General features: G+C 45.1%; 1 protein-coding gene across 10 annotated transcripts in view; it reads left to right on the top strand.

The window, feature by feature from the left end:
* The window catches only part of LOC147061359 (disco-interacting protein 2 homolog B-A), a 107,058-nt gene that overhangs the window by 64,996 nt on the left and 14,428 nt on the right, over positions 1 to 27,634 (top strand). For 4 of the 10 annotated variants that reach the window (XR_015065851.1, XM_085909752.1, XM_085909745.1 and 1 more), the window contains 12 exons: positions 367 to 447; positions 2,040 to 2,163; positions 8,603 to 8,724; positions 8,812 to 8,923; positions 9,430 to 9,539; positions 12,798 to 12,928; positions 12,993 to 13,161; positions 17,603 to 17,803; positions 18,730 to 18,900; positions 18,997 to 19,058; positions 19,126 to 19,183; positions 19,259 to 19,333. Coding sequence is in view for 8 of the 10 variants with exons in the window: in XM_085909752.1 (XP_085765878.1) it covers positions 367 to 447; positions 2,040 to 2,163; positions 8,603 to 8,724; positions 8,812 to 8,923; positions 9,430 to 9,539; positions 12,798 to 12,928; positions 12,993 to 13,161; positions 17,603 to 17,803; positions 18,730 to 18,900; positions 18,997 to 19,058; positions 19,126 to 19,183; positions 19,259 to 19,333 (1,416 nt within the window). In the remaining 2 variants the exon portion in view is untranslated. Of the gene's footprint in view, positions 1 to 366; positions 448 to 2,039; positions 2,164 to 8,602; positions 8,725 to 8,811; positions 8,924 to 9,429; positions 9,540 to 12,797; positions 12,929 to 12,992; positions 13,162 to 17,602; positions 17,804 to 18,729; positions 19,059 to 19,125; positions 19,184 to 19,258; positions 19,334 to 19,857; positions 21,189 to 27,634 lie in introns of those variants that run through there. The other 6 variants (XM_085909794.1, XM_085909785.1, XR_015065852.1 and 3 more) reach the window with 6 other exon arrangements.

The raw sequence follows: 27,634 nt of genomic DNA, 5'->3' as shown, positions 1-27,634 counted from the left end.
AATATATCTGGCGCCATCTAGCGTTCTGAATTGGTATAATGTCCAGACCCCGAATGTAAGACGACCCCCACTTTTTCAGTCTTATTTCAATGCAAAAAACAAAGTCTTATATTTGGGCCAATACGGTACTACTCTGATAAATCCTGTGGTGATTGAGCTGAATATGCCAAAATCCTGGATGTGTGCTGGGTTATGGGTGGTCATTCTGAAGTGTGCACCTTTTTTCAACATGTAGCCGTGACCATTTTTCAAAGCCTACAGTATATTGCTTGTTAGCAGGTGCAGATGGTATGTGTGTCTGTTTTTAAATGGGCTTGGATCGACTAATAATTCATGTGTATGAAAGTCTATTTGTCTCCCTTTCAGCACCAGTTTTTATCCGACGCACTCCAATCGAGAGCCCAGACCGACCCGGACCATATTCTCTATGTCCTACTGAATGCAAAGGTAGAGCAAACAAGTGCACAACCATCCTAGTCATTTGTGGAATAAGGTTGTACTAAGAATAAATGAATGTGATCTGTACATGGAAGTGTTCTAACAGCATATCTTTTTGCTGTAACGCAGCATTGTAGCCCAAGACATTACGAATACAGGTCTTCTTCAGGCATCTTAAACCCCTTAAAATCTCTGTATAATAGGCTGCACTGCATTGAACCACTTGTACAATTGCATATGACTTTTCGTCCAGGATTCCATTCATTTAGTCACCATGGATATGATGTAAATTTCCATTTGAGGGCCGCCTATTTGCTTTCTCCAGCGACATCAGCTGGGTTTATGCTGCGGTCAGACCAAACAGTTTTTCTGATCGCACGTTTCCATATTGTGTTCCTTCGATACTTTGCGGTTCGATTCTTGTGGATTCACTCTAACTCCGATTTTTATTTGTGACTCATTAATGTGTTACCCACGAAAAGTGAGGGTACAATGTATGTATGTATCAATGCAGTTTGCTCGGTCAGGCACGAAGAAGGCCCGGAGGAAAATTTTTTTGCTCCTTTTCCCATTTTATGGCATTGCACTGCCAACAGTCAATCAGTATCAAGAATGCACTCAATGCACTATCATAAACACAGACACATAGCCAAATAGTTAAAAATAAGACACATACGCACGCACGCACGCACGCACGCACACACACACACACACACACACACACACACACACACACACACACACACACACACACACACACACACACACACACACACTGAAATGTATACACTTTGGGACAATATCACCTTCAGTGGGACCGAGAGGTCTATGACCGCCTGTGATGACCAGTGTAATTTTTACTTAATTCTTTAAATTGTTCGGGCACGGGGTTGATTGAATGTACAAAAATATGACTAAATGGAATTTTGTAAGTGCCTTTGAATAAGACTGAAAGCAACCGACTTAGATTTAATTCAAATGCAGTATTAGTCCTCAAACTTTGTGTGCAAAAGTTTAATTGAAAGTATGCCGATTATTATTATTATTTTTTTGTCATGCGTAATGATTTGTTTTGACAAGTGTGTCTTAAAGACTACGAGTGTATGCCATACTTGAAAATACTGCAATTGTTTTGGCTAAAGTAACTCAAAAGTGCAGAAGTAGTATGACAAATCTTAGTAATTTTTTCTGAATAGGTGTCCTCGACATTTTTCCAGGACTGGTATCACAAAAGATTTACAGGTTTTCAAAGTAAATCTACAAAGTTTTGCCTTTATTGTGAGTAATATAATCAACAGCACATCTGCAAAAAGATGCTACAGCATTTTCTTTGTTCAACGTGCGAGAAGAGGCAAATGTTGGGACAGGACAAATTGTGGCTGCTTCAACCTATCATAATACCCTGGTGCTGTGGGAAAGTGGGTTATACAAGGGGACTAATTCCTTCCTTTGTTTGGATTCAACTTTTTTGTGATACCAGTCCTAAAACATTTCTGACACACTTTGAAGATGAATAACAGTAACGAAGTTCAAGTATGTTGTACATAATACCATAGATATAATGCCAAATGGCGGTTGTTATTGTTCTGTTTTGGCTGCAGGGGGTCGCAGTGTGCACGGCCACGTGTGCTCAGCTGCACAAGCGGGCAGAGAAAATCACAGCCACCCTAATCGAGCGAGGAGGCCTCAACACCGGCGACAATGTGGTGCTGCTTTATCCCCCAGGTGAACATGTGCATCGCTGATGAGCTTCTGTCAGAGCAGAAACGTTTAGGTTGTTGCTCTGTCAATACATTCTGTTTAAGTCTGAGTCCTGAGGATAGAACACGCCGTGTGTACGATACAAACATAGCTTCTGTCAGATTTTCTTTGTCAAATCTTTACGAAGTTTGAATGAAGTTTGACCACATACAGTGCCTTGCGATAGTATTCGGCCCCCTTGAACCGTTCAACATTTCGCCACATTTCAGGCATCAAACATAAAGATATAAAATTTTATTTTTTTGTCAAGAATCAACAACAAGTGGGACACAATCGTGAAGTGGAACGAAATTTATTGGATCATTTAAACTTTTGTAACAAATAAAAAACTGAAAAGTGGGGCGTGCAATATTATTCGGCCCCTTTACTTTCAGTGCAGCAAACTCACTCCAGAAGTTCAGTGAGGATCTTTGAATGATCCAATGTTGTCCTAAATGATTGATGATGATACATAGAATGCACCTGTGTGTCATCAAGTCTCCGTATAAATGCACCTGCTCTTTGATAGTCTCAGGGTTCTGTTTAAAGCGCAGAAAGAACCATGAAGACAAAGGAACACACGAGGCAGGTCCGAGATACTGTTGTGGAGAAGTTTAAAGCCGGATTTGGATACAAAAAGATTTCCCAAGCTTTAAACATCTCAAGGAGCACTGTGCAAGCAATTATATTGAAATGGAAGGAGTATCAGACCACTACAAATCTACCAAGACCCGGCCGTCCCTCCAAACTTTCATCTCAAACAAGGAGAAGACTGATCAGAGATGCAGCCAAGAGGCCCATGATCACTCTGGATGAACTGCAGATAACTACAGCTGAGGTGGGAGAGTCTGTCCATAGGCCAAAAATCAGTCGTGCACTGCACAAATCTGGCCTTTATGGAAGAGTGGCAAGAAGAAAGCCATTTCTCAAAGATATCTATAAAAAGTCTCGTTTAAGGTTTGCCACAAGCCACCTGGGAGACACACCAAACATGTGGAAGAAGGTGCTCTGGTCAGATGAATCCAAAATCGAACTTTTTGGCCACAATGCAAAACGATATGTTTGGCGTAAAAGACACAGCTCATCACCCTGAACACACCATCCCCACTGTCAAACATGGTGGGGGCAGCATCATGGTTTGGGCCTGCTTTTCTTCAGCAGGGACAGGGAAGATGGCTAAAATTGTTGGGAAGATGGATGGAGCCAAATACAGGACCATTCTGGAAGAAAACCTGTTGGAGTCTGCAAAAGACCTGACTGGGACTGAGATTTATCTTCCAACAGGACAATGATCCAAAACATAAAGCCAAATCTAGATTTTCAAGATGGCGGCGCGTGCACACGCAGCGGCCTCTCTCCGTCCCAACCGATCGGTGTTTTGTTCATTTAATAAGTGTTTGTCAGACAGTTTTATGTGCTTATCTAGTCGTACCACGTTGTGCTACAAGTACAGCAGGCAGGTTCTGCTCGACATCGGCAAAAGCGAGTTTTGCGGCGTTTTGGACTTTGATACGGGGACATTAAAGTCACTGGGACTACTCCGGCCTGAATCATCGCCGGACTCGTCTGCTACTCCTTCCCCGGACAAGCAGCGTCGGAAGCAGTGTGCGAGGAGGCAGAAGAGGGGAAAGCGCGGAGGCGTCCGGGCCAGGCTAGCGGCGAACCCAACTCGCCCGGCCGTGCCTTCCATTCTTCTGGCGAATGTCCGGTCGCTGGACAACAAGATGGATTACATTCGTCTGCTGAGATCCACGAACCGGGCAGTGGGTAACTGCTGTGTGCTCGTGTTCACTGAAACTTGGCTGATTGTCAACATTCCGGACTCTGCTGTGCAACTGGAGCGGCTAGCGTGCTATCGAGCGGACCGGGCAATTGAAAAAAGAGGAAAATCGCGTGGAGGAGGTATGTGTCTACATCCGCGACAGATGGTGCCGGGACTCTGTAGTGGTATGCAGACACTGCTCGCCACTGGCGGAGTTTGTGATCGTTAAGTGCCGTCCTTTTTACCTACCAAGGGAGTTTACTGCGATTCTGCTTGTCGTGGTCTACATCCCGCCTTCCAACGTTGGAAGTGACAGGATCACGGCCCTTAATGAACTGTATCAGGCTGTCAGTGATCAGCAGACGGCGCACCCTAAGGGTCTCATCATCTTCGCTGGTGATTTTAATCATGCTGACCTGAAGTCTGTCTTTCCAAAGCTTCACCAGCATGTTACTTTTCCAACGCGTGGTGGCAGCTTCCTGGACTTGGTCTATACACTGCACACATAAAAGAGCTTTCAAGGCCACCCCCCTCCCCAACATCGGACTTTCTGACCACGTCACCGTTCTGCTTACCCCCGCGTACAGACAGAGAGTGAGAACTTCCAGGCCGGTTCGCAAACGAGTTAGGGTGTGGCCTGAGGGGGCCTCTGATGCTCTTCGGGACTGCTTTGGCACTACTGACTGGGAAATGTTTAAGCAGGCAGCCACTTGCGACCATCGGACGGACATTGAGGAGTATGCTGACTCTGTGACCTCTTACATCGCTAAGTGCATTGATGATGTGACCCTCACGAAGTACGTCGTCACTCGGGCTAACTGGAAGCCATGGCTGACAGGGGCTGTCCTCGGGCTGCTGAGGGCCAGAGACAAAGCCTACAGGGCTGGGGATGAAGCGGGCGTGAGATCAGCTAGGGCGAATCTGTCCCGGGGCATCAAAGATGCGAAAAAGGCGTTCTCTTCCAAGATTAATGCCCACTTCAAGGACAGTGGGGATGCTCGGCGCCTGTGGCGAGGCATTCAGACCATCACGGACTACAAGCCCGCGCCGCAGAGATGTGAGGGCGACGTCCCAATCCTCAACAAACTGAACCGCTTCTTTCCTCGCTTCGAAGCACAGAACGACACTTGCCCGCTGAAGACCCCTCCCCATCCGGACTAGCAGCCCCTGTGCCTCTCTGTCGTTAGCGTGAGGAGGACGCTTGCTGCTGTCAACACCCGTAAGGCGGCGGGCCTGGACAACATCCCGGGACGGGCGCTGAAGGACTGCGCTGAGGAGCTGATGGATGTCTTCACGGACATCTTTAACATTTCCCTGCGACAGGCCGTCGTCCCATCATGCTTCAAGGCTGCCACCATCATACCTGTGCCGAAAAATCCTGCTCCTTCCTGCTTCAATGACTACCGCCCTGTGGCACTGACCCCCATCGCCATGAAGTGCTTTGAGAGGCTTGTCCTGGCGCACGTCAGATCTGTTCTTCCCCCCCACCGTGGACCCCTCCCAGTTTGCCTTCCGACCCAATCGGTCCTCTGAGGATGCCATCTGCTCTGCCCTCCACTCCGCCCTCACCCACCTGGAGAACAGACACTCGTATGTGAGATTGCTGTTTGTGGACTTCAGCTCTGCATTCAACACCATTGTTCCACACCGTCTCATTTGCAAACTTGACAAGCTGGGCCTCAGTGCCTCCCTTTGCAACTGGCTACTGGACTTCCTCTGTCGAAGGCCTCAAGTAGTGCGTGTGGCCGACAATGTCTCCGGCAGCATCACGCTGAGCACGGGGGCCCCTCAAGGCTGCGTGCTCAGTCCGCTGCTCTTCACCCTGCTGACGCATGACTGCACTGTGACCTACAGCAGCAACCGCGTGCTGAAATATGCCGACGACACGACTGTGGTGGGTCTGATCACCGGTGGCGACGAGACTCACTACAGATCGGAGGTCGACCTTTTGGCTGCATGGTGCAGGGACAACAACCTTCTGCTGAACGTCAACAAGACCAAGGAGATTGTCATTGACTTCCGGAAGGGTCACACCCACCACCTGCCGCTGACCGTCGACGGTGTTGTGGTGGAGAGAGTGAGCAGCACCAGATTCCTGGGGGTGCACATCAGTGAGGACCTCTCCTGGACCACCAACACTGCGTCGCTGGCGAAGAAGGCTCAGCGCCGCCTGTACTTTCTGCGGAAACTCAGGCGAGCAAGTGCTCCTCCCGCCGTCATGACCACATTTTACCGTGGCACCATTGAGAGCGTCCTCTCCAGTTGCATCGCTTTGTGGGTTGGTGGCTGCTCTGAGTACAACATGAAGGCCCTGCAGCGAATCATCGGGGCTCCACTCCCCTCCCTGAAGGAAGTTTACGCCTCCCGTCTCACCCGCAAAGCGGCTGCGATTGTGTGTGATGTGATTCACCCTGCTCACTCTTTGTTTGTACTTCTGCCCTCTAGGAAGCGATACAGATGCCTGCGCTCCCGCACCACCAGACTCCAGCTTTGTGCTCCAAGCTGTCCGGATCCTGAATTCCCTCCACCCTCTGCTACATGACATCCTGTTCTTTTGCGCTATGATCTGGCTGTCTGCTATTAGCGCGCTTGCTCCATTTTGCTGCTCTTATTTGTCCATTTATTTATTTATTGTTTATTTATTTGGGTTATTTGCTTATTACTTATTCGTTGCTCTTGTCTGTTTGGTTTTACTCTTTGTGCTATTTGATGAGTGTTGTGTACTGTGTCTAGTCACCGTGGGACGGTGGGAAACGTAATTTCGATCTCTTTGTGTGCCTTGGCATGTGGAGAAATTGACAATAAAGCGGACTTTGACAATGGAATGGTTCACAAATAGACGTATCCAGGTGTTAGAATGGCCAAGTCAAAGTCCAGACCGGAATCCAATCGAGAATCTGTGAAAAGAGCTGAAGACTGGTGTTCACAAACGCTCTCCATCCAACCTCACTGAGCTCGAGCTGTTTTGCAAGGAAGAATGGGCAAGAATTCCAGTCTCTCAATGTGTAAAACTGATAGAGACATACCCCAAGCGACTTGCAGCTGTAATTGCAGCAAAAGGTGGCGCTACAAAGTGCAAGAGGGCTGAATAATATTGCAATATTCAGTTTTTATTTGTTAAAAAAGTTTAAATTATCCAATAAATTTTGTTCCACTTCACGATTGTGTCCCACTTGTTGTTGATTCTTGACAAAAAAATTAAACTTTTATATCTTTGTTTGAAGCCTGAAATGTTGAAAGGTTCAAGGGGGCCGAATACTTTCGCAAGGCACTGTATATTACAGACAAAAAATATATACAACAAGCTTGTAACTTGGAAATGATGTAAAGATGCTTCCTGGGCCTTTGATTTACTAACATAGTGGATCTTGACGCAAATTTGTTCCAGAAGGAGTGTTGAACATTGAAGCCGTCGCGTTCAGTAGCAACAGAATCAGAATCAGCTATATTGACAGGCACCCGTCCGTACCTACTGTGTCATTGCGCATGTTGAGCTATTGTGTTGCATCTTGTGTATATTCATGACTGAAAAGGCCCCTCATTGAAGCTTGCTCTTAAAAGGATCCGTCTGCCAGCCTCTTTAATATAACATACAGTAGCTCTCATTTTACACGGTTGTTATCGCTTCAACTCAACTCTTCAGCGTGAAACCCCGTGATCTTGTGGTTTTGCCAGTGCAGCTTTACGGCTATTGTTTACAAATACATAGTAGCTCTCAGTTGTTATCAAATGAGCGTAACTGCCAGCGTGAACCACGTGATCTTGCGGTCTCACAGGTGCAGCATTCCGGACGCGCGCCACGCACGACTGCAGTTGGGCGTCATAATGGTTTAAAACCCTCTAAACAACAACGCAGGCTAACGTCAGTTTCCAAAGCTTTAACTGAGAACCGAGGCAAAGATTTCATTCATTTCAGTACTGAGGTGATTGACTTCCGGGGTTCCGCTGTAATCAGAAAAATATGTTGTTGTTTTTTTTTTTTTTTAAAAGATCACTTTTTTATTTTGTGCAAACAAATGCGGCTAAGACCGCACACGGGTCTATTAAGGTATTCTGGTTTGCTGTGTTTGATGGACCTGTTTGCAAAATTAGGCTTTTATCTTTTTCATGTTCCACCAAGACTGGCTGGTTTTTACCTCCTGCCACCGCACTGGGCTTAAAACGTGGAATTGAATATCAGATTAAGACAACTGGGAATCAATGCATTGTCTCTTTCAGATGGCGATACTATGATATATATTTCACCACCCTTCAAAAGTTTGGGGTCTCCTAGAGATGTCCTTATTTTTATCATAAAATTATAATATTTTTATAATAAAATAAATAAAAAAAATGTTCCAATGAGAATAAAACTAATCAGAAATAGACTATACATTGTTATTGTGGTAATTGACTATTCTAGCTGCAAACGTTTTGGTTTTTAATGCAATATCTACATAGGTGTATAAAGGCCCATTTCCAGCTACCATACATCCAGTGTGCTTAATGGTCCATTGTGTTTGCTAATTGTGCCAGAAGGCCAATGGATGATGAGAAAACCCTTGAAAACCCTTGTGCAATTATATTAGTTTTCATGGAAAACACCATGACCCCAAACATTTGAACGGTAGTGTATGTTAATAGTCTTATATGTAATCAAGGGTCTCGTCCCTCTGCATGCAGGCATTGACCTGATAGCTGCCTTCTATGGCTGCCTTTATGCCGGCGTCATCCCTGTGACTGTGAGGCCGCCCCACTCACAGAATCTGGCCGCGACTCTCCCCACTGTTCGCATGATCATTGACGTGAGTGTGCGCCACTTTGATCCCAAACCATGTGTGTTAATCGGTTCATATTTATTTGAGAATGTAATTGCTTCCTGTGTGTTCCAGGTGAGCAAAGCAGCCTGCATCCTCACCACTCAGCAACTCATGAGGATCCTCAGGTCCCGGGAAGCTGCCGCCAGCGTCAATGTCAAAACGTGGCCCACCATCATCGACACAGGTAGAATAAATATTGATAGAAAAATAATATTAGTGCATTAAATCGAGGTGCCACTGTAATGAACTTATTTTGGACCTGTTGTCCTTAGCCCATATGCAAATGGGTATTGTTTTTTTTTTTTGTTTTTTTTAAATATTTTTATCTGTAAAATTATTACATAAATAACATACAAATATTAAAAAAAAAACATTTGCATATGTGAGAAGGACAACAGGTCCAAAAGAAATTTCAAACAAGTAATTTCAAATATGAATTGCCTTTGGAAGACGTGACATAGCAAAAAAGTACAGCCCATTAAATTCACAAAAGCTTTCACATTTAGACGAAGTTTAGACATTGAGCTGCCTAAAACCGCATTGCGTACTCTATAACCACAATCCTGCCCAACCATACTGCACACTATTCTCTCTGTTGGGTCCAGAGTCCGTTGGTTCTGGCTCCAGTAAATCGAGGATCCACTGAAAACAAATGGACACATTTTGTATGTTTGTTTACTCTCCTCTTAGATGACCTACCCAGAAAGCGGCCGCCACAGATCTATAAGCCCCCAACAGCTGAGATGTTGGCTTACCTGGACTTCAGTGTGTCTACCACAGGCATGTTAACTGGAGTAAAGGTAACGATTTGAGCACCTTGCATTAAAATCCATGCTCAATACTGTAGATTAGTGTTTCCCAACCTATCTATACTGACTAAAGGCGTATATGCCACATTGAAAAAAAATCTCATGGCATAACATACCAAAATGATTCACAAAAAGTGAATCGCAATTGTTTTTTTTTTTTGCCTATTACTGTACATGATTGGCATAGACTAACAAATTACCCTTTTTGTATAAGAAAATAATGACAATTTTGTCAAAATGGTTGACATTGGATAAATAATCGTGACCAACACTGTACCGTAATTTTCGGACTATAAATCGCGGTTTTTTTCTTAGTTTGGGTGGGGGTGCGACTTATACTTAGGAGCGACTTATATGTGATTTTTTTTCAAAAATTTTCAAAATTCAAAAATCCGCGATGTAGTGAAACCGCGATAAACAAACCGCGATGTAGCAAGGGATGACTGTCATTTGAACTGCAAGTGACGTCACCCATGCCGCGCAACGGTTGTTTACATAAAAGACAAAGGATTTGATCACGGGATGACGAAGATGACGAAGGGCCCCACGTACTACCGGCATCATTAGCGGCTTTGTTTGTAAGTGACACGGAGGACAAAGAGTTTGAAGGATTTAATGATTTGGAGTGACACAGAAGGTTTGAAAAACTATTAGGGCTTTTACGCACGCCCGGTCCTTCTCGACGGGAGCTCTCTTTTACTTTCGTGGATGAAAGTCGGGGGCCGGCACTCAGCCGGGTGGCTGTCCGGGGACGGTGAATGGGGCTCGGACATGGCTTTTACGCACGCCCGGTCATACTCTACGGAGCTGTCTTTCACCTCCGTGGATGGAAGTCGGGGCCCGGCGCTCGGCCGGGTGGCTGTCCGGGGACGGTGGATGGGGCTCGGACATGGCTTTTACGCACACCCGGTCCTATTTATGGAGCTCTCTTCCACCTCCGTAGCTGGATGTTCAGTAGTTTTTGGCCCGTTGAACTCTTGTTTTGTTAAATTAAGAGCCGTTTACCAAACCCACGTCTTTCCTGGTACTTTAACGCTACAATATAGTTATATACTAGATCTCTGCAGCGCACGCGCGGCGTTGTTGACATAAAGAACAAGGAATTTGATCGATGGATTTAATGATTTGGAGTGACACAGATGGTTTGATAATATTGTTGTAATATGATAGTTGTTTGAAATATACTTTATATATCGTTATATGGGTCTGTGGAATAATTATAAATGCAACTTACAACGGGTCCGACGTCAGCATATGCGGCGCATACCCGGCATTGTTTACATAAAGCAAGATCGATGGATTTAATGAATTGGAGTGACACAGATGGTTTGATAAACGTGTTATTTATGTAATACTTACTTGAATAACTCTGAATGTTACGTCAGGCCCGTTCTCAGCTCCTTGTTTGTGTATGTCACGTTAGCATACCGTATCGTTTAGCCTGTTGTTGCTGGTTCATGTCTGTTTTTGGTGTTGGATTTTGATAAATAAATTTGCCCCAAAAGTGCGACTTATACTCTTGGTGCGACTTATATATGTTTTTTTCACTTTATTGTGCATTTTATGGCTGGTGCAATTTATACTCCGGAGCGACTTATAGTCAAGTCAAGTCAAGTTTTTATATAGCCCTAAATCACAAGCAGTCTCAAAGGGCTCTGTCCTCTGCATTTAACCCATCCCCATGTGATTTTGATCCATCCCCTGGGGGAGAGGGGAGCAGTGAGCAGCAGCGGCGCCGCCCTCGGGAATCATTTTTGGTGATCTAACCCCCCAATTCCAACCCTTAATGCTGAGTGCCAAGCAGGGAGGCAATGGGTTCCATTTTTATAGTCTTTGGTATGACCCGGCCGGGGTTTGAACCCACAACCTTCCAGTCTCAGGGCGGACACTCTACTACTAGGCCACTGAGCTGGTCCGAAAATTACGGAACATACAATGTAACCTTGAACTTGAAAAGGCCCATATCATGCATGCAATTAGAGAGTATTACTTTATCAAAGTATTGCTGAAAAAAAATCATCACACTTCATCTGTTGCTCCTCACTAGACCTCATTTCAACCAAAGCGTTTACTCTTCATGTGTGTCTAACTTTTTTTTAAGTGGGGCGTTGAAATTTATTGTTAAACAGACAATGAGAGTAAAAGCGGTAGAATAATAGGTTACTGTTTTAAGTAAGTGAATTCGCATTCTAAGTAGAACAGATTCTGGCGGTATCCAAGTACTTTTGTCCAGTCAATGCTGGCCAATCCATTTGGATGACTGAGTTGTTATTCTTTTAAGACATATTTAGCATGGTTAACTTTCTTTGCCTGCTGCATAATTTCACCGTGTATAATACGACCGCAACTCTAATCGGACCACCCTATTAACTAAAAGTTTGATGTGCTTGTTTTTTTTGTTTCCCCCTTTTGTTCATTCAAGTCACCTCAAGCCTTTGACGACATGTAATTGAGATATACCAGGTTTTAGACTGTATCCCACTCACCAGCCAAGGTTTGCAATGGTAGTGAATTTTATCGACACTTTATTTACCTAGGTAAAAGACAGATGGAGATTAAATTTATTTTACCGCAGAGGCAGGGTTACACATTATACAGACCAAAATGTACACGTTGATTTTTTTTGGTCAGGGTTTGTTCATGGTTACAAATACTCAAAAACCTTTGCCACTCAGTGGGGAAGGGTTTTAGGGAACAAAGTGCTTTTATTAATTTCACATTTTTCAAAATAATCAGAATCAGATTTGTTTTTTCTGCCAAACTTAGGCCTAAAAAAAATCAATCGGAGGATGTTGTTGTTTTGCTACTGTGTTGTTATTTTAATTTTATACTTGAGTGGCAATAATAGACTTTTGTGCCTATTCTTTTGTCATCGAAAATGTTATTTTTGGCAAATATTTTAGCCCGGTTAACTTCCGCCTTAACAATTAATGATGATGATGATTTCAAATTGCTTACTTAGGGGATTCATTCTAGAGAAAAAGTAGAGTTTGTGACCGTTGTTATGTTTGTGAAAGAATCTATTTGAAATATAATTGCTCTCAATTGGAAATGTAGTTTCAAAAGTCAACCAGATGAAAGTTTCCTTAGGATTGCAAAGACCCAAACATAAGGCTGCATTTTGTCACCTAACCATTGTTGAACGATTCACTTGTGTGTAGTATCTCACACTCAATGTTGTTTGTAGTTGACGCTGAGTAGTATTTGAAAAGATGCTGTCCCATTTTTTTTATTTTATTTTTTTACCAGATGTCTCACGCTGCAGCCAGCACTCTATGTCGTTCCATCAAGTTGCAGTGTGAACTCTACTCCTCACGCCAAATAGCCATCTGCCTGGACCCTTACTGCGGCCTCGGCTTTGTCCTATGGTGCCTCTCCAGGTATCTAAAATGGTCCATAGTTGATAAGCAGTATGATTGTTATAAAAGTGATTGTGGTGTGCAGTGTTTACTCAGGTCACCAGTCAATCCTCATTCCTCCCCTGGAGCTGGAGAGCTCGCTTCCTCTGTGGCTGAGCACCCTCAGTCAGTACAAGATCCGAGACACCTTCTGCTCCTACTCAGTTATGGAGCTCTGCACCAAAGGCCTTGGAACCCAAACAGAGCTGCTGAAGGTTGGCGTGCAAAACACTTGAAATGCCTCAATTGTTCTCTCTGTCTTTATGAAACACATTCACTTAAGGCTTGAAATAAGCAGTTTTGCATCTTAACTTGTGAGGCAAAATTTGCATCTTGTGCCTCATCAAACACATTGAATAGCAAAACAGCTGTACTGAAAATAGTTGTTTGGGAGGACGCATGCGCATCTCTCAAAACACCTACTGTGGCTAGTCGGAAGGTGCGGCTTAAGTGGATGGATGGATGGATGGATGGATGGATGGATGGATGGATGGATGGATGGATGGATGGATGGATGGATGGATGGATGGATGGATGGATGGATGGATGGATGGATGGATGGATGGATGGATGGATGGATGGATGGATGGATGGATGGATGCCATTTTAAACTAAATACGCAGTGTTGGGCAAATTGCTTCTAAAATGTATTTAGTTACAGTTATTAGTTACCTTTCCAAAAAAAGTAATTGAATTATAATTGATTTACTCCTTCATAGATGTAATTAGTTACTAGGGAAAGTAATTACAGTGATCCATCATCACGTTGCGCTTCATTTATTGTGGATTCTCTATTTCGCGGGTTAATAAGTGACGGGAGAATGGCGTTTGACAACATGCTGATAGCATGAGGCGTGCCTCCGACCAATGTGTGTCACTAGGGACAAGCGGGAAGCGCAGAAGCTAGCCACACACAAAGTTAATGCACCGGTGTGCAGAAGGAGTCGGGACAGCAGCAATGAGCGCTGATAGCGTGCTCTGCCTCGCGAGGGAACAGCACCAATCAATGCAGGAGGAGTTGGGACACATGACAATATTACGAGTTTGTTCTTTTATTTACTGTAAAGGTACAATACATGCACAGAACAGTGTGGGAAAGGTTATTAAGGGGATGGGAAAGTTTTATTTAGTGTAAAAATATTAAGGGGGATTTACAAAGCCTAAATATTGTGTATAGTACCACAATGCAACAGGAGATTCATGCGTGACTGTGATTCTCTTTGGTTTTGCTATGCATGATGTCCCTGGGTTACTGTAGTGCAGGAATCGTCAACTGGTCCTCCAAGCCCCTCTAGTGGTCCAAAGCGGTATTGCACTTGGGCCACAAAATTGAAAATGGAAAATAATTGAAACATTTTGAAAAATAAAATTGATTCATTTTCCACCTAAATTTGTGAATCATTTACCCATTCAAATTATGTCAAATGTAGCTGACATTTCCAAAATACACAAACAGATGCAAATAAATAGCCTGTATAGGTCTATCCTCTTTCAGTGCAAAATAATATTCCGTCAAAGCAGTGGTCTCTGAATTGCTTCTTGGTGGTTGGTCCCTTGGACAAAACCAGTTGAGAACCCCTGTTGTAGTGTGTTAATCCTGAAGGTGGTCACTTTGCACTGCTTGAAAAGGTAAACCAGAGTTCAAATAAACTTGCAATACATCCATGTCCTCTAGCGGCCAACACGAAACACTACATGTTTGAAATTTCTATCCAAAGGTGTTTAAATTCCTAATTAATACATACACTGTTTCTACAATGCAGATGTTGGTTTATTGGGTGGTTCTGGAATGCATCTCCCGCTATAAACAAGGGATCACTGTATTGCATTACATCAAAAACGTTCTATGATGTAAAATAAAGCAACTTTTTGTGCAGGTGTCAATACAGTTGCATAAACTAAAACAGCATTGCCCAGTACCTCATTTAACTAACTTCATATTTATCAAACAACAATGTAAAATAAGCATAAAATAAATTGTCACACAACTTCCAAATAATTGTTCACATCGGCCAGACATCCACCCTGCACACTTATTCAATTTTTTTACACCAAAACTCTGATGAGAGAAAAAAAAAAAGTTACGGCACGGAGTGGCGCACAATTCACTATATGGTAATGAAAACAATGTTTGCGTCTTTGGACAGTCCAATAGCTGAAAAATGAACAAAGTAAAACGTACCAGGTATGCCAAGTTCCTCACTCAAGATCCCCTATGCCTGCTCCCGTTTTGTTTTATCCCGGTATAGGTACAAAAAGTATGTATTGCACAGCGAGGGATGAGCACAGATGCTTGTTTTGTTTTTGGCCCACCATTGCGCAAAATGTCACGACATTCTGAAAATCTACTCCCTAAACTGAATTACTGTACACTACACCCTTTCTCAGCTAGGAGGGGCCTATAGGTTGAAATTATTGTAGCATTGCAGAATGAATCAGGCTAAGGACCAAGCTAGCAACAAGATCTTTAATGAGAAGAAAAAAAACCTTAATTACTTTCCCTAGTTACTGTTGGCCGTAACCACACCAAATTTGAGGGCTCCGACTTTGACAAACTGTTCTTGGTAATTTACCCAAATGAGCTCCAGTGGGAAGTAGGTTTCCTAAAAGATGGACAACGCTCTATAAAATACATTTTTTATATTGGCAAAACATTGAATGCATTTGGATCCTTCACCATTTAAAAAGAGGTATAAGGGCCCATCCATCAGTGTTTGCAGCTTTAATTCTTATTGTATCCCACAGCAGTAAACCACGATAGTGCAGGTTGTCAGAATGTTGTGGCATATCTGTTTATCTGTGAGAAGTAAGCAAAACGTATTGTTGAACAACTCTAATGGAAAAAATATTTGACATACACAGCATTATCAACAATTGGATGGTCCCTGTTGCGATAAATATGGTTGTCTACCTGGGGCATAGTACCGTAAATTTCGACCTATAAGCCGCACCGGAGTATTAGCCGCACCAGCTAAAATTTGGGGGTATTTCAGTTTTTTTGTAATTTTTTTTTTTTATATAAGCCGCATCCGGACTATCAGCCGCACGTGCGCACGAGTTATTTACAAAGAAAGACTACACAGAAAGCATTTTTAAAGTTTAATCACACTAACATTTCATTTTAAACAAGTAACATGTAGTACTAGCTGGGCTAAAGTTTTAATAACATTAACATCTTGTTGTACACACGGAAGTAACAGCACTTACCAATTATCAGTCAACAAAGTCACTGAGAGCCGTCTTCCTCCTGTCCACTGAAACCAGCAATATCTTCCTCCTGTCCACTGAACCCAGCAAAATCTTCCTCCTCAGTGTCCAAGTGGAATAGCGCCAGATGTACGTCGGAACACTTTTTCTCATTCTCTCTTTCGTAGTCGCTTTCATCGTCACTCTCATCCTGGGGTAAATTCACTCCTGAGCTTGTGCTGTCCTCTCTGTCATATAGTTGACCGGCTTTTCGAAACCTGTAGGTAATGGTGGATTTTTTTCAAGATTCAAGGAATTTGACTTTGTTACATCACAGTCTCTGTTCAACATTTAGGTGACTAACAACACACAGGACATGTGAGAATGACAAATGACAATATTCTCAGCCATCCCCTGATCTTTAACTCTCATGAGGGCAAGTAAAAACTCAAAACTCCGACTAGGGGAAGTGAGAAACCTTGAGAAGAGACTACAGATGGGAGGGTCCCTCTTCCAGGATGACCAGGCTGCCATGGATGCAGAGAAGACACATAGTACAAACAGTGTAGACAATCCAAAAAGGTGTGGAGACCAGGATGTTATTGCACAGCAATGACTCTGAGACTCCAAGAGTGGTGTGAGTTCATCAGAGCTACAGCCTGGGGGAAGAAGCTGTCTCTGTGTCTGCTGGTTTTGGCGTACAGAGCTCTATAACGCCGTCCGGAGGGGAGTAGTTCAAACAGACTGCAACCTGGGTGAGAAGGGTCTGTAGAGATGTTGCTTGCACGTTTCCTGGTCCTGGACAGGTACAAGTCTTGGATAGATGGGAGGTTGATTCCAATTATCTTTTCTGTAGTACTGATTGTCCGTTGCAGTCTGTGCTTGTCTTGTTTGGAGGCCGATCCAAACCAGACAGTGATGGAGGTGCAGAGGACAGACTGGATGATGGCAGTGTAGAAGGTCTTCAGCAGCTCCTGTGGCAGGTTGAACCTCTTGAGCAGTCTCAGGAAGTACAGCCTCTGCTGGGTCTTCTTCCGGACAGAGTCTATGTGGCCGGTCCATTTCAGGTCCCGTGAGATTGTGGTACACAGGAACTTGAAGGTGTCTGAGGAGAGTATAGTATTACTGCGGATAGTGAGGAGTGAAAGTGGTGAAGGATCTCGCCTGAAATCTACTGTCATCTACACGGTCTTGAGCAGGTTCAGCTCCAGGTGATTTTGGCTGCACCAGTGCACCAGCCGCTCCACCTCCTGTCTGTACGCAGTCTCATCACCGTTCCGGATCAGTCCGATGAGAGTCGTGTCGTCTGCATACTTCAGGAGCTTCACAGGAGTCACCTGAGGAGAAATCGTTGGTGTAGAGAGAGAAGAGCAGTGGGGAGAGGACGCACCCCTGAGGGGCGCCAGTACTGGTGGTCCTGGTATCAGATGTGATGCTCCCCAGCTTCACACGCTGTTTCCTGTTGGTCAGGAAGCTGGTGATCCACTGACAAGTGGAGGCAGGCACCGCGAGCTGGATGAGCTTCTGTTGGAGGATGTCAGGAGCGATCGTGTTGAACGCCGAGCTGAAATCCACAAACAGGATCCTGGCGTACAATCCTGGGCTGTCCAGGTGGTGCAGGATGTAGTGCAGTCCCATGTTGACCGGATCATCCACCGACCTGTTAGCCCGGTAGGCAAACTGGAGGGGGTCAAGCAGGGGACCCGTGACATGCTTTAGGTGGTTCAGCACCATGACGCTCCTCCTTTGAAGTCTTGACATTTCTTTTCAGTCGCGATTCCTTTTGCTTTCAGTCTGATCTGCACGGGGGAAACACCTCAGCCATCCACTTTCTGTGAACCAGTCTTCAAGAATCTTTTCTATTTCGGACCACCGGCTTTTAAGACCTCTGAAAGCTTTCGTTGTCTTTTTACATTGTTGCAGTGCTTCCCGATGCCGTTTCCACCGTCTCGTTCAATGATGCCAAATTGACGTGCAACCGCTCCGTTCCCTTCTTTATCAGCCAGCTCAATGGCTTTTAACTCGAAAGCTGCGTCATACCTTCCATTGTTTTCCATCTTTGGGCTTAGTTTACGCCAACTTTACTAATGCACAACGCGCCACTACTGTCTTCCTCGACGCATATTTTCCACCTCTCTCACGCTTACCTTTTTTGCTCGAGCCCCCCGATGGCCGTTACAAAAAAATGCATGTAAATTCGCCGCATTAACGTTTTTAATGTTTAATTACCATTTGTAAGAGAATATACACAAAGATGATTGTCAGGAAAGAGATTATTATTTCGGGACGCATAACTTATATGAACATAGCACAACAGCGTTCCACAGCTTTTTTATGAGTGTATAAGTGTATTAATGATGAGAAAAATCACGGAAAAAAACCCTATATAAGCCGCCCCAGACAATAAGCCGCAGGGTTCAAAATTTGAGAAAAAGGTAGCGGCTTATAGTCTGAAATTTACGGTACATTGTCCATGTTTTACTGTTTCACGGGTAGATCAGAAATAACATGTTTATGTCAAAAACAAGTCTACAATTGTGTGTGTGTGTGTGTGTGTGTGTGTGTGTGTGTGTGTGTGTGTGTGTGTGTGTTTCTAGGCACGTGGTGTAAATCTGTCATGCGTGCGCAGCTGCGTCGTGATAGCCGAGGAGAGGCCGAGACTTACCCTCACGCAGTCTTTCTCCAAGCTTTTCAAGGATGTCGGTCTGTCGTCGCGAGCCGTCAGCACCGCTTTCGGCTCGAGGGTCAACCTGGCCATCTGTATGCAGGTGGGAATTCTGACATTCAGGTCATTTAGGCTTATGCACTTAAGTACATTAGTGCATCTATATGTTTCCTTTTTTGTTTTCCTGGCTGTGTTGCAGGGCACAGCTGGACCAGACCCCTCCACTGTCTACGTTGACATGAAGTCGTTACGCCATGACAGGTAATGCTCAACACTACCTTTGGGACAGTTTTAGGGTAACAGAGTGATGAGTGTCTCTGTTGCTAAGGGTGAGGCTGGTGGAGCGTGGAGCACCTCAGAGTCTTCCACTCATGGAGTCAGGCACTGTGAGTGTTGATTATTGATAAATTAGCACCATGACGCAGACCCAGCAGCCATGAGCAATTGTGTTCTGTTTGAAGATTTTAGCGGGGGTGCGAGTCATCATCGTCAACCCAGAGACACAAGGACCACTAGGAGACTCCCATCTTGGAGAGGTAAGTGGCTAGAGAGCAGCCATATGCTTTTTATGAGGATGTTGATTTAGACCTGAGGTTTTCAGGTTGAGATGTTTGACAATAAGTACCAAGTAAAGCCAGATCTAGACTGGGCACCTGCTGTACGTTTGTTACTTTTGATGAAACGTTTGCGTGTCATTGTGGTAATGACCTTGATTTCATTCGATGTAAAAGGAGAAAAAGAGTTCATAGACGTTTATTGCTCAGTGGTCATTCGTCCTTACAGCGATTTACGATACTTACAACGTAAGATGTTTCAAGGTTACAAATCGCAAGTAATGAACTACCATAAAATCCCGTAAAGCTAAGCTAAACGATTTTAAACACTTTGATTCTACGCGATTTTCTGTCCAATGTGATTTGGTCATGAACCCCAATTTCTTCGTCGCATTTTAAATGGTTGATATTGTAGAAATTGCAGTGCGTAAAGACAAGAAGAAGTATCTACTTTTGACTACACAACGGCGCGGTGTTTATTCTTTTTCTCCTTCCATATTTCTCAGCTACATGGCGCTGCAAAACCCCTGTCAACCTGTTGTCCATCTTTCTGAAAGAGACTGCAGCAGTAACTTTCAGGTTATACCTTAGCACAATGGAACAAATCAATTAATTAATTATTTTCACCCAGCACAATGATGTTATTCCCCAAATGCAAACGCTTTTCCCTACTGCAATTACCCGATACACTCGCATGCACGGCTCTGTATTTTTTCCCCTTCAAAGACTTTCTAAATAACGTCCTTTCGGGTTAACGCCATTCCCAAATTCTGGACCCCAAAGTCTGCGTAAACATGAAGCTGAGCTGTACTCCTTTTTTCCTCCAAAAATGATCCCCAAATTGTAATTCATTACAGCACTCAGTAACTAATACATGACAAAAGCACATTGTGCCATAATACATTACAATAATTTATTAATAAATGATGTAATACAATGAGTTATTCAGCATTTTTCTGTAATATTGTTACAGTTACTGAGTCCTGTATCACGTTACATTTTCAGGATTACAATAAATAAATACTTACAAATTTGATTGGAAATGAAGTCCATTGCATCTATTACAAGATGTACTAGTTTCTTTACCAACCACTGTGAACAGGATTTTTTTTACCTCTCTGAGGGATTCTTGATGCAATTTAAAAACACATTGCTCATTTTGCCTCACTGCAAAAATGTTTTCTGTATTTGAAACGTGGTTAAGAAGTCATGGCTTGTTAAAATAAGAAATGCAAAATTGACATCCATCCATTATCAGAATTGCTTATCCTGTCGAGGGTCGCGGGTGTGCTGAAGCCTGTCGCAGCTGACTTTGGGCAGTTGCTGGGAGACACCCTGAATTGGTTGCCAGACATTCGCAGGGCACAGAGACACACAACCATCCGCACTCACACCTACGGGCAACAGGAGTTGTCAATCAGCCTACCATGCATGTTTTTGGGATGTGAAAGGAAACTGGAGAATTACAATTTACAGTAATTTTCGGACTATAAGTCGTGTTTTTTTTTCTTAGTTTGGGTGGGAGGGGTGACTTATACTGAGGAGCGACTTATATGTGAATTTTTTCAAAAGGGAAACAGTGATAAACGAATCACGATGTAGCAAGGGATTGCTGTAATTTGAAATTGTTTACATAAAGGACAAAGATTCGATCGCGGGATGATGAAGATGACGAAGGGCCCCACGTACTACCGGCATCATTAGCGGCTTTGTTTGTAAGTGACACGGAGGACGAAGAGTTTGAAGGATTTAATGATTTGGAGTGACACAGAAGGTTTGAAAAACTATTATGACTTTTACGCACGCCCGGTCCTACTCGACGGAGCTCTCTTTCACCTACGTGCATGTTGGGGGCGGGCGCTCGGCCGGGTGGCTGTCCGGGGACGGTGGATGGGGCTCGGAGGATGGGGCTCGGACATGACTTTTATCCCCGCCCGGTCCTATTCTATGGAGCTCTCTTCCACCTCCGTGGCTGGAAATGCCACCTCCGGGGATGGAAGTCCACGCCGCTGCACGCCTGGAAGTCGACGTCGGTGCTTGGAGCCGTGTGGCGATGATATAAATGATTAATGTTATAGTATATATCGTATATTTTATTTCGTGTAGCAACTTGTATATGTTTTTATCGTTACAGTTCAGTACTTGTTGCCTCGTTGAACTCTTGTTTTGTTAAAGAGCCGTTTACAAAACCCACATTTTTGCTTGTACTTTGTTAACGCTACAATATACACCGTTTTTTTTTATCAGGGTATGGCATGAATTCAATTACACTTTTCTGATAAGGTTTTGGTCAAGCACGTGGCAGAGGGGGTTGTTCATCACTTTCAGCTGCATTGGTGTTGATGGAATTAACAACAGGTACACTAAAGGGGCAACAACGAGATGGTCCCCAAAACAGGACTGGTTTGCGCAGATTGTCCAACTCCTCCAGGATGACACATCCATGCGTGCTGTTGCAAGAAGATTTGATGTGTCTCGCAGTACAATTTCCAGAGCATGGAGGAGATTCCAGAAGACAGGCAGTTACTCTAGGAGAACTGCACAGGGCCGTAGACGGTCCTCATCCGCAGGACCGATATCCGCTGCTTTGTGCAAGGAGGAACAGGTTGAGCACTGCCCGAGCTCTACAGAAAGACCTTCAGCAGGCTACTGGTGTGAATGTTTTTGCCCAAACAGTCAGAAACAGACTTCACGAGGGTGGCCTCAGGGCACGACGTCTTGTAGTGTTCCCTATGCGCACTACTCAGCACCGTGGAGCTCGATTGACATTTGCCATAGAACACCAGAATTGGCAAGTCCGCCACTGGCGCCCTGTGCTTTTCACAGATGAGAGCAGGTTTACCCTGAGCACCTATGATAGACGTGAAAGGGTCTGAAGAAGCCAAGGAGAGTGCTATGCTGCCTGCAACATCATTCAGCATGACCGGTTCGGTGGTGGGTCAGTGATGGTCTGGGGAGGCATTTCCATGGAGGGACGAACAGACCTCTACAGGCTAGCGAACGGCAGTCTGACTGCCATTAGGTATCGGGATGAAATCCTTGCACCCATGGTCAGACCCTACGCTGGGTCTTGAGTTCCTCCTGATCCACGACAATGCCCGGAATCATGTGGCAAGAGTATGCAGACAGTATCTGGAGGAGGAAGGAATTGACACAATTGAATGGCCCTCACGATCGCCTGATCTAAACCTGATAGAACACCTTTGGGACATAATATTTCCGTCCATCAAACGCCGCCAGGTTGCTCGTTAGACTTTGCAGGAGCTCACTGATGTCCTTAGACATATCTGGGAGGACATCCCACAAGACACCATCCGTCGTCTCATTCGGAGCATGCCGCGACGTTGTCAAGCATGCATATAAGCATGTGGGGGCTACACAATACATTGAAAAGAGTTTTGAATTGCAGAAATTGAATTTAGGCAAAATGGACGAGCCTGCCACAGAATTTTTTCACTTTGATTTTTGGGGTGTCTATATACTGAGCCCTCTGTAGGCTGAAAACTTTTATTTCCATCAAGAAATGTGGCATCCTTTTGTTCCTGAGACATTAAACTGTCCATATAGATAGCCAACTTTTTTTTTTCACCATTGAAATCTGATGTGTTTTCAAAGTGTTTCTTTAATTTTTTTGAGCAGTGTAATATACTGGATCTGTGGAATAACGAGGCTGACGTCAGGGCGCACGCGCGGCGTTGTTGACTTAGGACGAGGAATTTGATCGATGGATATAATGATTTGGAGTGACACAGATGGTTTGATAATATTGTTGTAATATGATAGTTATTTGAAATACACTTTATATATCGTCATATGAGAGCGGCTCGGTGGAGCACTGGGTAGCACGTCCGCCTCACAGTTAAGAGGGTGCGGGTTCGATTCCACCTCAGGCCCTCCCAGTGTGGAGTTTGCATGTTCTCCCCGTGTCCGCGTGGGTTTTCTCCGGGCACTCCGGGTTTCCTCCCACATTTAAAAAAAACATGCTTGGTAGGCCGATTGAGCTCTCTAAATTGTCCCTAGGTGTGAGTGCGAGTGTGAATGGTTGTTCGTCTCTGTCCTGTGTGCCCTGCGATTGTCTGGCATCCAGTTCAGGGTATCCCCCGCCTACTGCCTGATGACGGCTGGGATAGGCTCCAGGACGCCCGCGACCCCCATCGGGACAAAGCGTTTCAGAAAATGGATGGATGGATATCATTATATGTCTGTGGAATAATTAGAAATAATAATAATAATAATAATACATTTTATTTGTAAGGCGCCTTTCAAGGCACTCAAGGACGCCGTTCAAAGATAAAATAACATAGACAATCAAGTATAAAAACAGTATAAAGGTAAGGAAACATCTGCAGCAGAATGTATATGCTTGCTTAAAAAGGTGGGTTTTCAGGTGGGATGCAAACTGTAAAATGGAGTCGATGTTTCGAATCTCAGGGGGGAGAGAGTTCCAGAGACGAGGGGCAGAGCAGGTGAAGGCTCTAGCTCCCATAGTGGACAGACGGAATGGGGGGACGGTAAGGGTAATAGAAGATGCAGACCTAAGAGACCTGTTGTTAATGTGGAGGAGGTCACTCAGGTATGAAGGGGCGAGGTTATGGATGGCCTTAAATGTGTAGAGGAGGATTTTATAGTTAATGCGGTGTTTTATAGGAAGCCAGTGAAGTTGGAGCAGAACAGGAGTGATGTGGTGATGGACAGGCGTTCTGGCGATGATGCGGGCAGCAGCATTTTGAACCAATTGCAGTTTATGGAGGAGTTTGTGAGGGAGGCCAACAAGGATGGAGTTGCAGTAATCAAGACGAGAGGTAACGAGGGAGTGGACCAGGATAGCAGTGCTGTTCGGAGTGAGTGATGGACGGAGGCGGGAAGGAGTGGAAGGAGTACGAACGGATGACGTTATTGATGTGGGTGCAAAATGATAGGGTGCTGTCAAGGACGACACCCAGACTCTTAGCCTGAGGGGAGGGGGAAACCAAGGAGTTGTCTATGGTGAGCATAAGACGGGGTTGTTTGTTGAGGGATGATTTGGAACCAATGAGGACTACCTCTGATTTGTCACAGTTGAGTTTGAGGAAGTTTGAGGTGAACCAAGATTTAATTTCTTGAAGGCATGCAGTGAGGGAGGAGGGTGGGAAAGTGTAGGGGGGTTTGGAGGAGACGTAGAGCTGGGTGTCGTCTGCGTAGCAATGAAAGTTGTTGTGTTTTCGGAAAATCGAACCAAGCGGAAGGAGGTAAATGGTAAATAAAATTGGACCAAGGACAGAGCCCTGGGGAACACCAGAGAACAGGGGGGAGGGATGTGAAGTAAATGATTTTAACTGGACAAATTGTGAGCGGCCGGGGAGATATGAATGGAACCACTGCAGGGGTGTGTCTGACAGTCCAATAGAAGCTAGCTGGTCAAGGAGGATAGAGTGAGAGATGGTGTCGAAGGCTGCGCTTAAGTCAAGGAGAATGAGAATGGATAAAAGACCAGAGTCTGCAAGAAGAAGATCGTTTGTAATTTTTATAAGGTCCGTTTCCGTACTGTGAGGGGGACGGAAACCGGATTGGAACTGTTCAAATAAATTATTACTGGAAAGGTGAGTGTGGATTTGTGATGCGACAACTTTTTCGAGTATTTTGGAGAGAAACGGCAGGTTGGAGATGGGGCGAAGGTTACTGAGGGTGTTTGGGTCTGCGCCGCGTTTCTTAAGGGTTGGTGTAACAGCGGCAGATTTAAAAGGTAAAGGGACAGAGCCAGAGGTGAGGGAAGAATGAATGATGGCAGTGATCAGGGGCAGCAGAGAAGGGAGAAAGGCTTTGACCAAGGAGGAAGGCATGGGGTCAAGAATACATGTAGATGGCTTTGAATTCTGGATGAAATTAGAAAGGTCAGAAGCAGAGGGAAGTTGGAAGCAGGAAAGAGAGTGGGGTTTTGGATGGGGAAAGAAAGGAAATGGATGGCTAGACGAGTGAGGGTTCAGTTGCTGGTGGATGAAGGCTATTTTATTGTCAAAAAAGGACATCAGGGTGTTACAGTAGTCGGAAGAGTAAAAATGAGGGGGGAGGGAGTCACAGGGGCGGGTTGAATCATTAATCATGGCAAACAGAGCTCTGGTGTTCCCCGCACCGGCTGTAATTTTCTCCGCAAAATATTGGGATTTGGCGGAGGAAATTGCATCCTTATATTGGAGAATGTGTGTGTGTGAAATAACTGTTTGTGGATAATGAGACCAGTTTTCCTAAAAAGACGCTCCAGCTGTCGTCCTTTAGCTTTCAGTTGGCGCAGATGATGAGATAACCAGGGAGCAGAGTGGGTAAAAGAAACAGTCCGGGTTTTGAGGGGGGCAAATAAGTTCACCAAAGTTTGGAGTCCATTGTTATAATTAAAATCCAGTTGATCCGGGGTGTATGGGAGGGTGATGGTGGGTAGACATTCAATGGCTGTTGTGAAATCTGCTAAATTTATGTTTTTGATGTCACGAAAGGATATAACACGAGGCAGTTTGATTTTGGACAATGTGAGTTTAAGATTAAAAGAAACTAGCAAGTGGTCAGAGAAGCCTGTTCCCAGATCAACAGCAGAGCAGTTAAAAGGAGTGACACCAGAGCAGCAGACCAGATCTAAAACATGGCCTTTAGTGTGTGTGGGAAAGTCAATGTGCTGCTTAAATCCAAAACTGTCCAGGCAAAAAATAAAATCCTTAGTAGGAGTGCTGTCGGTGTTGTCCATGTGAATATTTAAATCACCCAGCAGAATGATGTTGGGTGAGAGTAAGCAGATGTGGGTGAGAAATGTGGTGAAATCATTAATAAAATCCTTATTTGGTTTGGGTGGACGGTAGATATTAACTAAAATAGTTGGTGTGGGACCATTCAGCTGTAAAGCCACAGATTCTAAGGAACTGGACTCCGGCACTAAAACAGATGAAACCTTCCAGGACTCATGACCTCCACCTCGACCAGGGAGACGTGGCTTGCAGGTGTAAACAAACCCAGGCGGACTTGCTTAATTTAATTGGGAAAAGTCATCAGGATGTTGCCATGTTTCTGTTAAACACAAAAGGTCATACTTGTAGTCGAGGAGAAGGTCCTGTAGCAGTTGACCCTTGCTCGTGAGGGAGCGGATGTTGAGTAGTCCCATTTTGACGTCACAGTGTAGATTGGAATTTAAAAAATTAGCTGACCTATCTAGGCTAGCTAATACACCGTGATCGACCTTCCTTTTTGTGTTTTTCGGTGGATGGCGGCGAGTGGAGGACCAAGATGGTGTTTATGGAAGTAGAGTCGTTGATGTTGTAGTTGCGTCCAGAGCCACGATGAATATGTGATGGTGAAGTCCAGCAATGTTCGGGAAACACTGCAGCACAGGTGGGGGAGCATACCGGCAGCGCCGGAGTTGGAGAAGCTCCGTCTTCAAGTACTGGAACATGAATGATGCTGGATAGATCATGGCGGACAGGATAGTCCACCAGAGCATAAAGCTCCTAGCAAAGTTGTTGGACGCTTGATGCACGGGCAGAAAAACGCTCATCAGGGCCGGCAAAACGGCGGCCAGGCGTAGAGCAACAAACAAATGTCCGGAGAGCAGCGGCTGCAATTCGCGCCAGCGTTCACTCACAACATCCGGGGATCGCACTGTCATTGCTTGACAACACGTCAGCGTCAACACTTGCCGGTTTGAAATGCAACTTACGAGTCCGACGTCAGCGGTGTGGCTTATACGCGGCGGCTTATACGCGGCGGCTTATACGCGGCGGCTTATACGCGGCGGCTTATACGCGGCGGCTTATACGCGGCGGCTTATACGCGGCGGCTTATACGCGGCGGCGCATACGCGGCGGCGCATACGCGGCGGCGCATACGCGGCGGCGCATACGCGGCGGCGCATACGCGGCGGCGCATACGCGGCGGCGCATACGCGGCGGCGCATACGCGGCGGCGCATACGCGGCGGCGCATACGCGGCGGCGCATACGCGGCGGCGCATACGCGGCGGCGCATACGCGGCGGCGCATACGCGGCGGCGCATACGCGGCGGCGCATACGCGGCGGCGCATACGCGGCGGCGCATACGCGGCGGCGCATACGCGGCGGCGCATACGCGGCGGCGCATACGCGGCGGCGCATACGCGGCGGCGCATACGCGGCGGCGCATGTTTATGTCACGTTTTATAAATGTGTTATTTATGTAATAATTATTAGAATAACTCTGAATGTTACGTCAGGCCCGTTCTTAGCTCTTCGTTTGTGTTTATGTCACGTTAGCATACCTATCATTTAGCCTGTTGTTGCTCGTTCATGT

This window comes from Syngnathus leptorhynchus, chromosome 1 (assembly GCF_054491065.1).
Source record: "Syngnathus leptorhynchus isolate UIUO chromosome 1, UIUO_Slep, whole genome shotgun sequence".
NCBI classification, from domain to species: Eukaryota; Metazoa; Chordata; class Actinopteri; order Syngnathiformes; family Syngnathidae; genus Syngnathus; species Syngnathus leptorhynchus.
The sequence above is the reverse complement of the archived record's forward strand: the minus strand, read 5'-3'. Positions and strand labels throughout refer to the sequence as shown.